Source organism: Onychomys torridus, chromosome 16, assembly GCF_903995425.1.
Source record: "Onychomys torridus chromosome 16, mOncTor1.1, whole genome shotgun sequence".
NCBI lineage: Eukaryota > Metazoa > Chordata > Mammalia > Rodentia > Cricetidae > Onychomys > Onychomys torridus.
In genome coordinates this window covers 57,046,687-57,064,959 of record NC_050458.1, presented here as the reverse complement: position 1 = coordinate 57,064,959, position 18,273 = coordinate 57,046,687, and the positions used below count along the sequence as shown (strand labels likewise).

Below are 18,273 nucleotides of genomic sequence, written 5' to 3'. Positions count from 1 at the left end.
ACTAGCCAGCCATTTTCTCCATCCTATGCTTATTTTGACCAGACTGGTACTCATTTCCAAAGTTCAGCCTTTGTAGGAACCACTGTGGAGAACTGGCCTCCATAGCATTTTCTTGACCTGAATGAGTTGATTCTCAGAATGAAGGGGAAATGCTTAATTTCTGGGCCAGCTTCACTATTAATAGCCAGCGTAGCTGTGGTTTAATGTGGAGCTGGGTCAAAAGGCTTCAGAATGGCGCCTAGCTGGTCCTCCTTCCAGCCAGTGTGGGCAGCAAGGACTGTTCTGCTGTCTCAGTCCTGTAAGGCTGATGAGACAGGACTTCTACTCTGTCTCTGTGGCCAGAGTTCCTTGGCCAAGGCAAGTGGAAAGCTCAGACTGTCATCCAAGTCTCTGAGGTGAATACATATTTTTCTGGCCCAGATGTTTGAAAAAAGCTACCTCTTTAATTCCACTGCTCTTTTCACCTTTACATGTTTATTTCTTGCTTAGGTCTCTGTCCATATTGTGTGTGTGTGTGTGTGTGTGTGTGTGTGTGTGTGTGTGTGTGTGTGGTGTGTCTTATGAAGTTGCATGTATACCTACACTCCTCATTTGACATGTGTGTTACATGAAAACTGTGTGTCTATTCTCCCTAACTTCTTGATGTTTAAACTGTCTGATTGGAAGTTCCTTTGAAATAATTTCAACCTGCCAAGCTTTAATAGTACTTTTAGTATAAATCCATATTTGATTATTTAACAATGATAAATCATATGTGGGGGCTCTTGAAGACAATATTCATGCCAAATACTACAGAAATTTAGTTTTTAACCAAACTCAAAAGATTCTACAAAATTTAAAAGATTTTTGAGCCCCATTTCCTTCACTATTATAGAAGAACCCTGGTTTTCCATTTAGAATCCTAAATAACCTAAAAGTTAGTGACCAGTAATTTGGCAGTTTGTTTTGCTTGTCAAGTTGACAAGACCTAGAGTCAGCTGGAATACAAAACCTCTAGCCTTCCTGAGGAGATTTATCTAGATTAGGCCATTGAGGAGGGAGGCTCCACCTTAACTGAAGGCCACAGCATCCCATGTGCTGAGGCTTTGAACTGCATAAAAAGGAGCAAATCAGCGGAAGACCAGCATTCCTCCCTCCCATCTTTCTGGCTGTGGATGCCACATGACCAGCCACCTTCTGCTCCTGCCTATATGCTTGATGGAATGCCTTCCCTACCCTAAGACACTACACCCTGGAACTGCGAACCAAAACAGCCACCTCCTTTCAAAGTTACTTTTATTTTCTAACTTATTTGCAACAAGGAGTAAAGTAACTGAGAACAGGAAGTAACTGAGGGCGGAATAAGGTTGGATTTACTAACCCCACAATGCTTTAAAGATATTCACAGGGATGACTCACTATCCTTCTCACTCACTCCATGAAGCAACCAGAAATTCTCCTGAGTTTGTAGCTTAGGTTCTCATGGCTTGCTCACCAAGCTCTGAATCTACTGGAGGTGAATCCTAGGAGGCAGAGCTTAGTGGAAGGAAGTTCCATTATTAGGGGCAGACATGGAGGGGCATGGGGGCCTCAGCTTCGCATCTCTTTGTTCCCACTTGCCATGAGATGTGCAGGTTGCCTTCTCCAGTGCTCCCTGAGGCGACAGTCTGCCTTGCAATTGGTCAGACAATGAACCCAACTGATGAGAGACTGAAATGTGTGAGATCAAGACTGAGAATAGATTTTCCTGCTTCCAAGTTATTGGTTTTTGTCACTGCCACGGGAAACATATTTTCTTTTACAAGGAAGACATAAATTTATAGCAATGATATTAGGGTAGATTTGTGTGAGAAGTATAAAATATTAAAGTGAGAGTGTTTTTTTTTAATTAATACAAAACAATTTTCACTGTAAACATCTCAATAGAAAGCATTTTCCAATACTTTGACTATGTCATACACACCTGTGGGGAGTGGAGGTCACTTAGTGTAAGTCAAGTCCTTGGGGAATGTGCATTATTGACACAGTACAGTCATGCCCAGGAAGAATCCCTCAGCACTATGGAAGCGGCAAAGCCTTCCCAGATGAGGTTCCAGAGGATGGCAAAGCCTTCCTCAGATCTGAGTATAAATGTTGACAGTGTGTGTAGCAATATCCACTGTGGCTTTCTCTTCCCAGATGTTTAATGCCTGAAGATTCTCCTGCACAGAGACTGCTCCTAAGGAGACTACCGACCCCCTCCCCAGCTATATGCAGTAAGTCCGCCTCCCTCTTCACTGTATATAATCATCACAAGGAGCTTACTGGGAGCTGCAGCTTCTCCATCAGAGAGCCCAGACTACTGGATCCAGCTCTCCTCGGTCTGTGTGTCTCTCCTTCCTTCATTCCCTCACTGTGCCTTATTCAGAGTTCCAGGTGTCACACTGAAAAAGGAAACAGCCCACACCTCTGCTTTGAGATTGATTCTTAAATCACTTTTTTCACTGACTCTGTATTGTTTCTGATTAGTGTCAGTACCTTTCTCAAGGAAAAAAAAAACTTTCAGTGAAATATTCTAAAAACAGTTCCAATGTTATTATACCTGGAATGCTATTATTCTGCAGATTCATTTTGCTTATCTTTTTCCTTCATTAATCTTGTTTTGTTTTGTTGGTTGGTTGGTCAGAGACACAGAGTGAGTGGCTCTGTGATTTTAAAGGATTTTAGAGCTAATCTTGTCTTATTTTAGTGTGTTAATATTGGACTTAAACTGTACTATTGTAGGGCAGAGTTCAGTCAGCCTTTCTACTGTAGACAGATTATTTCCTGGTCTCCTGCCTCCTGCCTTCCAGGGAAAAGCACACAGCTCCCACCCTGCGCGGAGTCTCTCCAACATCACCAAGCATTGTTCAAGCACCCACTGAGTGATGTCTCTTTCTGCCTCATTGGACAAACTAGAGGACAGGCTGGTATTACCTTTTCAAACTGTCCCAAACTATGTGTTTCAAACTATCCCCAAAGTACACTTTGTGAACAATGTGATATGAGTGGCAAACTAACTACCATGGATTGGTGAGGACAATAGCCCTAAATACACCGCTGGCTGGGTGGATTGTTCCATATACATACTTGGCACACCAGGCCATTTCAATATCTGGATGCCACAGAATGCCGTGGATCCAATGCAGCCCATAGTGACATTATCTAAATATGTATTTGCTGTTTACTGAAAGAAGATCCTGGGAAGTATGAAGGGGAAGAGAAGAGGGCTCCAGGGTAGGGGCAGAGACTTCAGTAATTCATCCACTCTGCTCCCCAAACTGCTAGCCTCACCCTGCATCTGTCATGTGTGCGGTTAACTGAATCTCCCCTCATAGAAGGCATTTTAGTGGCTATCACCTCAAGGATGGCTACACACACTCCATGTATGTCTATTACAGTGGTTAGTATCTTAGGTTCGGTGGTTTTAAAATTTTTGTTGTGAGGTAATTATAGAGTCACAAGCAACTATGAAAAAATAATGAAAATTAGCACATCCTCCACTTGCCCACCAGGACGACCGTTCATAAAACTGAAGTGCAAGGTCACAACTCAAACCTGACATGGATACAGTGGGCAGGCCCCATTCTGAGGGACTGCTCTCAGGTGCCTCCCTGTACCCCTCAGTACACTTGCTTCATTCTAAGCAATGTTCATGTTTGCCTCCTATGTGCATGTGTGACCAATATCCCTGTCAAACACTGAGAGGCTTCACCATAAGGCCCCTGGTGTTGTCTTCACAAAGCAAGGGCCACTCACCACTCCCAGCTACCTGCCCATTGAAAACATTAATATATTTACTTTGAGAATGCTAGTTAATCAGTACAAAGCTCTTAAGACATAGCCAATCACTACATGTTTATAGTTGAACCATACTCCATTGTATTTCTCTAACCATTCAACTACTCAAGGCCATTTAAGTTGTTTCTAGGTTTTGGTATTCTAAATGAAGATGTTATGGACATTTCATGCGTATTTTATGTATCTATGTGTGTCACGTTTGACACTGCTCATTTTCTCATGATATATACATATTTTATGTGCATACAAATTTTAATGTCAATGGGATAAACACCTTGAATATAGTGGCCTGATCCTGTGGTGAGCACATCTGTATTTTCAGAGCCACTATTCCCAGCATGGCTGTTCTATTGGCAATTACTCCAGTAAGATGTGAATGATTCAGTCTCTATTATTTTTCAAACATGGCCATCTTAGTGAGTTTACAGTGACATTTCACTGGCTTTCCAACTTGTGTTTTCTTAATGGCTCATCATGTGAGACACTTCTCATGTGCTTATTTACAGTTTCTATATGTTCTCATCAGTGAGATGTCTGTTCACATCTTCTGTCCAGGTTCATAGTGGATCATTTGGTTTCATGGGGGAATGAACTGTTTCTTGTTTCAACTTGTCTTGATATAGCTCCTTCCTTGTTGTGTAGACAAGTCCATAGTAGATGGTTATTTTTCTTTCAGCACATTAACAGAAATACTCCATTGCTGCATTAGTCCTATATTGCTTCATAACAAATTATCCCCAAACCCAGCAGTTTAAAGACTGGAAGCATTGCTGTCTCTCACAGTATCAGTGGGTGGATGAATCATTCTTTAATGTCTGAGCTGAATGGTTCTTGATCAGTTTCTCTTGGTAGTTGAAAGTTGCAACCGAGATGCCAGCAATAGTCATATGCCCTAGATGGCTCACTCCAATCACTGGTAAATCAGCGTGGGGCACTGGAGTAGTACATTTCCTCCTCTTGTAGACTTCTCCAAGGGGCTACTGACATCTGTTTCTGATATGGCAGCTTTCATCAGAGACTAAAACATCACTTCTGCTCACCCACAGAGTAAACAAACATGACAGAGGTCACATGTAGGTTGCTGAGGCAGGAAACAAGAGTCATTGGGGACCATCTTGTGGGCTAGCATCCCAGTCATCTTGTTATTATTGCTACCCAATAACCTACTGTCCATGTACTGTGCGTCTTTGCAAAGAAGATTCTTTTCACTGGTAGTACTTGTAGAACACTGTGTTTATTTTTGGTTTTCTGGAGTTTTATTTATTTTTACTTATCTTTTGCAATTCTTGAACAGGAGGGATCCTGCTTGTCATTGACCTTCACAAACTTGTCTACATCATATCTTGGAATGTGTTTCTATTTCTCCTTTTATTTATTTTTTCCTTGTTAATTTAATTGAAAAACAAAAATTTCCCACTATATCTTCAGCATCTTTTCAATTTTTTTTTGAGTTTGGGTCTAACAATATTTGAAAGGCTGGTGTCAAAGTTCTCAGTTCAAGTCACCCTCCTGCCTCAGCTCCCCAAGTACCTAGGCCCAAAGATATATTTCAAGGGCTCAGCTATGTATGCAATGTCTTTATCTTTTTTAAATGTCTTTTTTGATCCTTTATGCCAAAATATGACTTTATCAGTTGTAACTGCCAGCTTTCTAACCAACTGTTTGTCTGTCACTGAGGCACCATCTATTTGGGTTTCTATTTTCAACGATTGTGTTTTCACACCACTCGAAGGAGTTTCCTCTCCCTCCTCTAACTACTGAAATTTTATAGTTTATTGTTTGGCGCCATTTTGACTGTGAATAATTCCCTAATTTCAGCATGATTGTTTTAAGTTGGATTTCAATCACTATCCTCTGAATGCTTGGCTTGAGTTGTATTGTTTTTCATTTCTCCCTCTGTCTCTCTTCTTGTCACGTGCCGCCTTAGTTACTTGGTGTGTGTGTTTTACATAGTTTCATATTTTATTTATCTCTTTGTTGGGACCTTGAAGAGAGATGAGTGGAAGAGTCTCTGTCTTAGAGTAATCTTTTCTTTTTGCTGGAGTTTATCCCCATCTTGAATTTTGTATATTGAACTTCTGGGAGCATACTATTTGAAGTACGAAGCCTCTTATAGAGATAACTGTTATCCTGCATAACCTTAACAGAAATATTTCCAACACGGACATCAGAACAGACAGAAAAGGCAGCTTTGGAAGAGTGAAACTCTTGGTGTGCACAAGCCCTGGATCCCAGCCTGAGCAGAGCTGGTGGATCAGATTCTGTACAATGGTTTCTGGTCTCTCCTTTAAGCCATTTTATACAGAATTGGTGTTTGCATACATTCAAGTGTTGCAATGTTTCATAACAGATGATGCCCTCTGCCTAGATACTGGTGCCATTTTAATTGGCTGTTTTAGGTCAACAATGCTGCCTTTTTTTTCTTATTCCTTGAGCCCAACCAACATGCAGCAGAACAGTTTCCTCTAAGCAGAACGCTTCATGTTTGATCCCGAGTTACAGTCACCTGTAGTGTTTGTTTAGAAGCAGCTAAGATTTTATATACAGTTTGTATGGTTCCCTGAAGCTTTACTTGTGGGAAGTTTGGTTTCCCAATGGTGGAACCTTTAAAAATAGGGCATATCGTGAGATATTAGGCTATGGAGAGTGCTTTCTGTTTGTTTTGATATCAGTCTCATGGTATGAGTTATATATACGTAAGAGTGAAATGTAATGTGTGCCTTTCCATGTTCTCTGTGTCCTTCACTGCTCAGGAGAGCTGAGCCAGTGACAGTGTCAGGCTTCCAGCCACGTAAGCTATGGTGTATGTGAACCTCTTTCTTTATATACTATCCTAGTTCAGGTATTGTTCTATGGTAATGAATAATAGACCCATATAAAGGCATTTAGATTTAATTAATTGCATCCCTTCTAAACTTAAATGAAACTAATAATTAAAGGCATGCTCTGTTTTCTGATACAAATGCACACAAATACATACACACATAAATACACACAAGCTGTGGGGCACCAACATTTTCTGCTCTGTATTCATTTCTTTTCAACGTAATACAGGTTTAAAATGTCCACATTCTGTAAAGTTCTTGCTGCACAGGCACAAAGGCTGAATTCAATTCCCAGCACCTGTATAAAAACCTGGGAGTCGTAGAACACAGTTAAAATCCCAGAGGCAAGAAGGCGAAGACAGCTGGATCCCTGGGGCTCCCTGACAGTCACCTAGCCTATCAGGCAATTCCCAAGTCAGTGAGAGACACTGTCTCAAAAACACAAGGTAGATAGTTCCTGAAAAAGAACATCTCAGGTAGGTACTCCTCTGGGGTTTACACATACACACACACACACACACACACACACACACACACACACACAGAGAGAGAGAGAGAGAGAGAGAGAGAGAGAGAGACAAAAACAGAGACAGAGACAGAGAGACAGAGAGAGATTCATGTTCTTTCTTATGTTTTAATATCCATGCTTTAGTTGTTTCAGTCTTCTGATACAGAATAATAATTTACATACTAACCATCGTGTTATCAAAACTTCTCTTGTATTCCTCAGAGGAAAGAGTTTCCTCCCAACAGTGTTCATTACATCTAATGGCACTGCATCTGTTTCAAATCCTCGTTACCTGAATATGAATTGCTATTAGTCCCTCTTAAACCCAGTAAGCTATTATTCATGTGTAATGTCTACCCTTGGTAGAAGCAGTAGTGTGCCATCGCACAGAAGATACATTCTGAGACCCACGGGGCATGCATGAAACTGCAGATAGCAGCATATATTAATCCTACATGAAAATTTTATGTACACATGCACTTAAGATGAAGTTTAATTTAAGAATCAGGAACACAAATAGATCAATAACTAATACAAAATTATGAAGTTATGGTGTGATGAAACGTTGTGCTTTGGAACTTTTATTAAGTAAAATAAAGGTTATTTGAATACAACAAATAGCTATAAGTAACTACCAAGTGGGCAGGCTATACAACAGCTGTTCTTAATCTTCCTAATGCTGTGACCCTTTAACACAGTTCCTCATGTCTTGGTGACCCCCAACCATAAATTATTTTCATTGCTACCACATAACTGTAATTTTGCTACCATTATGATTTGTAATGTAAAGATCTGTGTTTTCTGATGCTCTGACATGACTCCTGTGAAAGGGTCATTCTGTTCCCAAAGGGGTTGCAACCTATAGGTTGAGAACTGCTGCTATACAATGTGCTATACTGACCAAAGAATGACTCACATCCCAGGCAGGATGGAATGGGATACACATGATTTCATTGTGCTACCCAAAAGAATATACTATTTAAAGACCAGGAATTACGTATATCTGAAGTTATCTGTTAAATATATTTAGAATGTTATTAACCTTGGGTAATTGAGACCACAGCAAGCAAAACTTCAGGCGAGAGTGGGCTGCTATATGCGCCATCATGTTTTGAGAAATAGGTGTTGGTTATTAAAGTACTGAGTACACACTGGTGTTCCAAATGCAACTCACAGTCTATATAGACCAAGCCATGCTGAAACTCCAGAGTTCCACCTGCCTCTGCCTCCCACTCTGCTGAGTTTAAAGGCATGTGCCATCATACCTGACTCAAATTTATATTGTAAGTATGTAGTTTGTAGGATTTTGTACTTTTCCATGAAATAAGTAATTACACAGCTTAGGATTTCCTGAACTAGATGCGAAAGTACAATTAGATGGATACGTTAATAAGAACATCATCAGTTTTTATCAAATACAATATCAAGAACTGTTTATCCCTTCACCCTCTAATCCAAATGTATAAAGCATTCAGAAGACCTGCAGTGTTTACACTGTGATATACATCAGCTCTAGAGAACGTAGTCTGTCTACTTGTTACATACAATAGACACCTTTCTATCACTGCAATGACTGTGATTGAGCACCATTCATTCCCCATGTAGCATCATTCATTCCCCTATGCAGCATCCATCACTGCCAGGATCTTAAGTGCAGCTTAAGTGCATCTCCTACATGCACTTGCTAAGCTCTTGCCAAGTACATTTCTCCCTAAAACCAAGATCTGCTCTAGAAAAAGAAATTTCTGTTTTAAATGTTCACATACTACCTATTATAGCATCTTTTTAAAATTAGTTTGGGCTCTGTAATGCACAATGGGTGATTACTAAGCATGTGCATGTACATAAGACACCTTCTACAGTGTATGCTAATATCACCATGATGCTCTTATCATGATCTTGAGAACAATGATGTCCAAGCATTGCAACATGAACCCTCAAGCAACATTAATTCTTATTTTTAATATATGTCAACTGATTTTTAATGAGATCCTTATTTAGGGTTCTACCAAAATGTACTTGTAGCTACTGTCTGGTTAGAAAGGAAACTAGACTTGTTTCTTTCTCTGATAACTTGTGCAGGTAGTCAATGTCTCAAATAAAAATATACTCTGAATGGAGAGGCTAACCCCTTTTGAAGTTCTGTTAACCTGGGACTATGTGGATATTGGGCTTTTATTTTATGAATTTGTGGTAGATGATCTGTGGAAAGGATGAATGGGTTTATTTGGATAAAGAAATTTCAGCCAAGTCCTTGCTACCCCTCACGAGACTGAAGGGTTTTCAGTATTGCCTCTGTTGGCTAAGGGTTCTCTGTGTTTTTGCTGTTCTAAAGGAGAATTCAGAAGGGTGTAAGCCTGGGGGGCGTCACTTTTATATGGATCTGTAAAGGCAATTCAATAGAACAAACATATTTCATTTACTAGGTATTTGTCTCATTTTCAAAATTTGTCACAAAAATGGCACTTAAGTAATATTTAAATGTTAAAAGATGATAGATGTAAAAATTTTAAAAACATATTAAGAAAAAGAGGAGCCATGAAATTTTCAAAGGCTTATGTGACTTACTAAATATTATTCAAAATGCATATGAATTTTATAGTGGACAACAATGCAGTTATGCAGAGGCTAATATAAAAGTACAGATATTCTAAAGGTTTGGAAAAGACCTCATCTATGAACCACCAGAGAAATCCTAAACTAATACTTGAGCAGGCTTCCCTGAAGGGTGGTAAAATGTGGGCAACAAATGACAGAGAAAGAACATTAAAGGAATACTGGGTCAAAGAATAGATGTGGAAACACTAAGGCATTTTGTGAGCTGCTGGATATTTGGAGTTGGTTACAAGAAATGGGATGACATTAAGGTGGAGAGTCTGCAGCCAAACCATGGAACTGAACTAAGCGGGATGCCTTCCTTGTGCAGGCAGAGGACCAGTAAATGGCAGTCCACAGCTATCTATCTCTCTAAGTCATCCTCCTCCACAGCAGACTGCCAAGGGACTACATCTGCCGTACACATAGTCCAGCACGTGCTCAATTACATCACCTATATGTATGCCAGCAAAAGCAGTAGTGAAAAGTAAGCAATAAATAGCAACATGGTAATGCATTGATCCATGTTTTAGTCCTATGACAATCATGACAAATATTTCACATTTGTGGTTAAGGTAAGTAATGCCCATCATTTTTCTCCCCAGTTTAAAAGAAAGAGGTAATTGTACTATACCACACACTGAAAACCATTAGAAGAAAATGAGAAGCTTGGCAACTGTTTAGCTTTAAGCATGGTCAGTAAGAGGTTTGTGGTATAACTTCCTAAAAGACACATGGCCAGCGACACAAACAGAGTGAGTGCTTTTACTACTTTTCTGGTGTAAGCCATCCTGATCTGTGGGGAGGAAGCCAAAAACACATCTGCAGTGTGGAACGATACTATAAACACATGAGGATTTGAATATCCAGGGTTACCAGAAGACTGTTCAAATTACAAATGTCAAATACCTGGGGGTTCCTTTGCATTGGAATTGTTGGCAACTCTTACCTCGGACAACAAGGTCAGCCGAAGCTGAAGAATTGTCCACGATGGTCTGTGCTGTGCATGTGTATCTTCCTGCATGCTTCAGCTGGGCATTTCGGATGAGCAGTTCCCCATTGGCATCGAGCTATGGGCGAAAGCAGGAATGTTCAGTCAGTGCATGCCCATGAACCACACAGCATTTAGGATGTGGAGATAGATTGCTTTCTCCTACTAGGAAGCATCTGGAGTATACCTGCCAAGTGCATGTCTTTGTTCAGCTTCTGCTCTAGCCTCAACTTTCCAATTGGAAACTAAAGAAACAGAACTCCAGCCCTTTGGGGATCCACTGTCTTTGGCATTCCATCAAAGAGCAACAGCAAAGAGAAGCCAAAGACGGACTGAGTTGATCAGTAGCTTTTCATGTTTTATTTTTGACATTATAATATAATTATAACAGTACCCCTATCTTTCTTCCCTCTATGACCTCCCATGTACCCTTCCCCACTCTCCTCCAAATTTATGGCCTCTTTTTAAATCACTAATTGTTACTGCTTGTGCTTGTGTATTTACATATATATTCCTAAATATAACCCATTCAGTTCATATAATGTTACTTGGTACTTAGAATAAAAAAAGTCAGCATCTAAGAATCTCAGTGCTATCAATGCGAGTAAATAAATGTTTCATGACTGAGAACTGTTAATTTAGTTTTGCAAAGCTGAGTAAATTGACCAAATTCAAGTTGTTCCATGGTCCATCTTACAAAGATGCTAAAGACTTATAGAACTATCAAAATGGCAAAATGAATGTTGATTCTACTATAATGTAACTTGTCATCAAATTATAATCTACACAAGGATTGGAGTCTTGTTCAAGACTATTTCCAGTATTAAGAACACACACACACACACACACACACACACACACACACACACACGGAATACATGTGTGTGTATGTATGTATGTATGTATGTATGTATGTATGTATGTATGCATGTATGTTTACATGTATGCATGTATGTTCTGCTTGGCCATAGGCTCTACCACGTGCTAAGTTCTCTGCTGGACTCATCTTCAATCATTTGTACTCTTTATGTGGCTGACAAGGTGGAGAGTCAAAGCTACCAACATCCTGACCACATTTGATCATATTTACACCCCCATGCCTAGTAGAAGCTTAAACTTAAGCCAATTAAGAATCAGCTCTGTCTTAAAAATTAGAGCCTGAGTAGGCAATGACAGGCTTGTGCAAGAATTTTAAGAACATCAACATGCAGACTGTTGCTCTATATCTGGTGAAGGCACGGCGCTGAAACTCCACAGAGGGAGGGCAGAGGGAAGATATCCATATCCTTTCTGGGATACTGTGCATGTATAAAATATTTTCTGTCATTTTTAAGGGCAGCTAACACTTTCCATCCTCAGAAGAGGCCAGGGCTCATGGTGGTTGAGAGAACGCTTACAAAGCAAGTGAAGATCATGGGTCTCAGCACATTCTAGCCACAAATTAGATGCGAATGCTCACTTATTTTCACTAAAAGCCACAGCTTGGCTGAATCACAAATTCCTCCCTTTAGATGAGGAGAGTTGAATCACATCCTGGAAATTGTGACAGCAAAGTTCAGGGATATTCTAGCACATATATGTACGTGGTTGACCACTTAGAAGTCTCCCAAATGTAAGTCTAAAGACTTTCAACATATAAATGCCTACCCCTTGCTTCCTCTTCCACCATACACCAACTGCAAAATAATTACTGCAATCAATAAAGAAAAATTAAAATATTACTAAGCTGTATGAACACTCAAAAAAAGCAACATGGCTAACACAAAGCATGTTTTGTTCTTTTGAAAATGACAAGGCTGAAAAAAGGCATGTCATTTAAAGCATGTCATTGGTAAACAGAAAATATTAAATATGTCTAATAAATGTGCTATACATGAAGCAAGACTTTTCCTTGCTCTTGGCTAGCTAGACAGCAGCTACAGCAGGCACACCAGAGGCGGCCTCACATGCTGACAGCATCCACAAGCTCCTCTAACAGGAACAGGCACACCACAGGTGGCCTCACATGCTAAGAGAATCCACAGGCTCCTCTAACAGGAACAGGCACATCACAGGCAGCCTCACATGCTGACAGCATCCACAAGCTCCCCTAACAGCAGCAGGCACATCACAGGCAGCCTCACATGCTAAGAGAATCCACAAGCTCCTCTAACAGGAACAGGCACATCACAGGCAGCCTCACATGCTGACAGCATCCACAAGCACCCCTAACAGCAGCAGGCACACTACAGGCAGCCTCACATGCTAAGAGAATCCACAGGCTCCTCTAACAGGAACAGGCACATCACAGGCAGCCTCACATGCTGACAGCATCCACAAGCTCCCCTAACAGCAGGAATTCAGTAGGAGCTGTGGGGTGGCCCTGGAGCTGCTGAAAGGCTTTGCATGCACAGGACACACTCTGAGCTGGAACCCTGTAAGAAAGATACAACTTTTGATCAATCCCAAGGCAATCTTTTCATTGCCGGGTCTAGCTTCCTTCTTTCATATGTAGAAGTTGGACATCACAGATATTATATTAAGTTACTTTCCTTTTTAAGTTTAAAACATGTGAAGTGGCAAAATAGTGCAGTTACATCCCACACCAACTGACTTCACTCATGTAATGAATGCCACGCTGTAACTCTTTTGTCTCCCTCTTTAGGTGCCTGGCACCTTTTCTCCTAATGTCACTCTGTCCAGTGCTGAGCACTGAGAATACTGATACCATGATGATCACACAACTTCACACCTCCGTAACTTTTTAATGACAGTACCCTGAATCTCAAAGGAAGAGCTATTCTCTTCAATAAACACAAAGTATTTTTTCACACGTACAACTAACACCAGTTCTCTCATATTCAATATTTAAATTGATGCTTGTGTAATAATGCTTCATTTTAATTACCTGAGTCTAAATTTTTGAATAGTAAACAACACAGTAAGGCATGCCATCCAACATTTAAAAACTCACATAGGTAAGGGGAGCTGTAATTACTAGGAGATCATTTTGGGGGTTGCCTGGAAATGTTTACACAAGCTAGACTGATGACTGGAGAATTCAGTTTTGACCAACTGGCCCATTTTGAAAGAAAACACACAATGAGAATTTCGTTTGAGCTCCCTGCTAACCATTTTTTTTAACAAGGAGCAATATACCAAAGCTTTGAATCCCATGGCTTTGTTCTAGAGATGAAGGACAACTTGGGTGTGACTTGATTTATGTGGTCTCCATTGGTTCCTGTTGGCTTCAGAGTTCTCAGCATCTCCATAGGAAGGAATGAGCCCTCTAGAAGCGTTCTTTGCCATTCAGTCACACACACACACACACACACACACACACACACACACACACACCATTTTCCTAAGAACAACCTTACTACCTTTATTGTATGTTGTTGTTCTTAATTATATTTTCTTGGGAAAAGTAATTCCGCTAAAAAAAAATTTAAAGTGTGTGTGTGTGTGTGTGTGTGTGTGTGTGTGTGACTGTTTTCAATTCTTAGAAACCTTGCCGGGCGGTGGTGGCACACGCCTGTAATCCCAGCACTTGGGAGGCAGAGGCATGCGGATCTCTGTGAGTTCGAGGCCAGCCTGGGCTACCAAGTGAGTTCCAGGACAGGCGCAAAGCTACACAGAGAAACCATGTCTTGAAAAAAACAAAAAACAAAAAATCAGTTCTTAGAAACCAGAAAGTAAAAATGACAAACATGGAGCATATACCTGAACCCAGTACTGGAGCTTTCTTCCCAGCTAGCGTCACCTACAGGCACCATGCTGGTGAGAGACACTGACTCAAAAAAAATTTAAATAAAACAATTTATGGTGCCTAAGGAAACCAAAGTTGTTCTCTACACTGCACATGCCTTCACTATACATGAGTACATGTAGCTATACTATAGACAATCCCCTCCACACACAGGCATGCTCTAACATATTAAAAATAAATAAATAAATAAATAAACAAAAAAAAAAGCCAAAGTCTTATTGCAGTATGTGCTTAATTTGATTTATTAAGACTATCACCAACCAGTGTTTCGGGACCTGACTATTGTAAGTTGCTAAGAAGCAGCATGGGCTGTTGCAATCTCTGCTTCGTGATTTCAGTTTTTCAAAGGAGCTAGTTCAACTCTAAAGCACATTTTTCTAATTGTTTGCTGCCAGAAAATAGTGAAACAACAGCAGCAGCAGCAGCAAAACCAGCAGCAGCCACGTGAGGTGACAGCTGGCGGAGTGTAACACTGCGGTGATTAGCTGCATCAGGCTTCCCAGATGTGCTAAGGTTCCGATCTCCAATTCTGCTTTTGAATTGCACTGACCTGGTCTGGTTCCCTCTGCATAACCTAAGTCTAACCTTTCTCAGGGTGATTTTCAAACTGCCTTTATTGACTCCATGCTGTTTTTCAATAGCTCTGGAAACCTTCATTTGCTTATTTAACAGAAAACAGAGATAGTAACATTTAAAACAATAAAAATATCCACATTTTTGCTTGCATTTAATTCTCTTTCTGTTCTCTTGATTGCCTAGCAGTACAGTGCTTTGTTAGGATCAATACTATGTTTCTTTTCTAGTATAAAAAGTTGTTTCTCAAATCCAAATACTTTCTAGTGCCTATTTCACATATTTCAGTTCCTTTTTTAAAAGAAAAAGAAAATTGCCTTAGAGAAAGAAATCTGTTTTCTAATGGCATGGTGTGATAATCACAGCCAACATACATTCTCACTCCTGCAAACACACAGCCAGCCAATGCACATCCTCACACCTGTAACACTGATAGCCAATGCACATCCTCACACCTGCTAACACACACAGCCAATGCACATCCTCACACCTGCAACACTGGCAGTCAATGCACATCCTCACACCTGTAACACTGGCAGCCAATGCACATCCTCACACCTGCAACACTGGCGACCAATGCACATCCTCACACCTGCAACACACATAGCCAATGCACATCCTCACACTTGCAACACGTATAGCCAACGCACATCCTCACACCTGTAACACACTCAGCCAATGCACATCCTCACACCTGCAACACTGGCAGCCAATGCACATCCTCATACCTGCAACACTGACAGCCAATGCACATCCTCACACCTGTAACACTCATAGCCAATGCACATCCTCACACCTGTAACACACATAGCCAATGCACACCCTCACACCTGTAACACTGACAGCCAATGCACATCCTCACACCTGAAACACATAGCTAATGCACATCCTCACACCTGTAACACACTCAGCCAATGCACATCCTCACACCTGCAACACTGGCAGCCAATGCACATCCTCACACCTGCAACACTGGCAGCCAATGCACATCCTCACACCTGTAACACTGACAGCCAATGCCCATCCTCACACCTGTAACACACATAGCCAATGCACACCCTCACACCTGTAACACTGACAGCCAATGCACATCCTCACACCTGAAACACACATAGCTAATGCACATCCTCACACCTGTAACACTGACAGCCAATGCACATCCTCACACCTGAAACACACAGATAAAAACTCACTCCCTGCAAAACTGAAGGCGATGTCCTTGGATCACCACTGACTTAACACCCAATGCTGTGCAGGCTTGACTTGCCTCATACTGCAGAGAATGTTACCAGTGTCTGAAGACAAAAGCCATTTGGATAATGTGAGTATCAATGGGTCATTAAACAAGATTTCAGAATACAATATGAGTTGAACAATACTGTCTTGCTGTGCTTCCAACAAGCAGAGGCTTATTTAAGTAGATATAGACATTGATATTCTAGCACAACCAGATGGATGAGCATTATAGGGCAGCAGGAGGAGGCCAGCCCTTCTGGCTCCGGCTTTGGGTTTATCTCATGGGTCTAATTGTCAGTTTTCCTACCCCTGACATTGAGGCATGCCCAATAGCATCTACTTCACTGAATATTCCTGCAAGGAACATACGTCAAATACCTGGAAACTATTTCATACAAAACTGACTAAACATGTAGGGTAGAGTACCTTGGCATTGTCCTCAGAAATGAAATCCCTAGACTATTTCATCTCAAACTTGGTATCTAGTAAACTGATCACCTACTTAAATTTTGAAATTGATCTGTTAACAGAAAGGAGGAAAAACAACTTTTTAGAATTTTAATTGGGAAACAATTGCTCTATCATAAAATTTATCAAAAATAGTCAGTGAGGGTTACTCTATTTGATATCAAGCACCTCATACACATCCCATTATCCTCACAAAAGTGCTCTGAAGAAATTGTGTTTGGAAACCTAATAAAGCAGCATTTTACAGGGTGCAAAGATGTTTAGAGAGCATGGGTCACAGACTTAGAGGTGTAACAATGGCCTAGAGTTAGATGATGCTGTGCAAAGCATCTGAAGAACTCGGATGCTATCTCTGAATTTTATCAAACCTGTAGTGACTTCCTGCTAGATTGGACTTTCAACATTGCAGGAAAGAAATCAGGAAGATGTACAGAGAGTCCATGAACCTGGTGTGCTTAATCCAAATAGTGACAGTGAGTATATTGCCAAACAAGTGAGGGGCAATGATTCAACAGTAGGCAGCTACCAGCCAAGGCGTTGGCTCAGTGAGTCAAAGCATTAGCCGCACAAGCCTGGTGGTCCTAGTTTGTTTCCCAGAGCCCACATACAAAGACAGATGCAGTGGTGGGCTTCTGTAACCCAAGGATTCCTACAGTGAGACGGTAGACTCACACAGAACTGGATAGAAGCTCAGTGGCCAGGCAGCCTGCAGTATGAAGTGCATCTGTGAAAACAGGAAGAGACCCTGCCCTTGGGTGGGAAGGTGAGACTCACTCCTGAAGGCTCTCTTCTGACCTCCACCTGTGTGCCATAGCATGTGTGTTCCCACACTCACAAACATACACAAAATGTAATTTTAGAAAACTATTCAGCAATTAAAAATAATTTTTGCCCATCATTTGCCTCCATGAAGGACAAAATGACATATATGAATACAGAGTGTTTATGAGTACACAGTGTTTATATATATATATATATATATATGTTATATATATATATATATATATATATATATAATCTTCATAGATATCCTCAAGATCTTTCTAGAGAAAGAAGGGTTATAACATTATAACATAAATTATAATTAAAATTAATTTTAGCTGTATGTTTACTTTCAGAGAGTAAGTGCCTATTAAATCAGAAAACAAAAATAGCCATAGTTTTATAACTGGACATTAAAAATTACTTGCCACAAACCCTTCTCAGAACAGTATAACGCAGATAAACTGTTTTAACCAACTAATGTATTAAACTGCTAATTTCAACTGTTGATTTATCAATATTTTACCTATACATGAACTTCATTCAAGCACAAATAAAACATTTACTAGCCATTGTCACACAAAGCGTAATATTCAGTGAATTTTTAACTAAATAAATGAGGGAGCGAATAGCAAATTTAATGCAAAATGTGACCTGAAGTAGCATGAACTATAGGACTGTGTCATTTGGCCTTCTGTTTCGTTTCAGTGACAAATGCTTACAAGACATGCACAGTAATACCTTGTTCCCTTCCTCTTGATTCTCATGG

The 18,273-nt window shown here is 40.4% G+C and overlaps 1 protein-coding gene across 3 annotated transcripts in view; it reads right to left on the bottom strand.

Moving 5' to 3' along the window:
- Cntn1 (contactin 1) overlaps positions 1-18,273 on the bottom strand; it is a 311,527-nt gene that overhangs the window by 78,213 nt on the left and 215,041 nt on the right. For all 3 annotated transcript variants that reach the window (XM_036207695.1, XM_036207696.1, XM_036207694.1), the window contains exon 15: positions 10,676-10,796. In XM_036207695.1, coding sequence (XP_036063588.1) covers positions 10,676-10,796 — 121 coding nt within the window. The remainder of the gene's footprint in view (positions 1-10,675; positions 10,797-18,273) is intronic.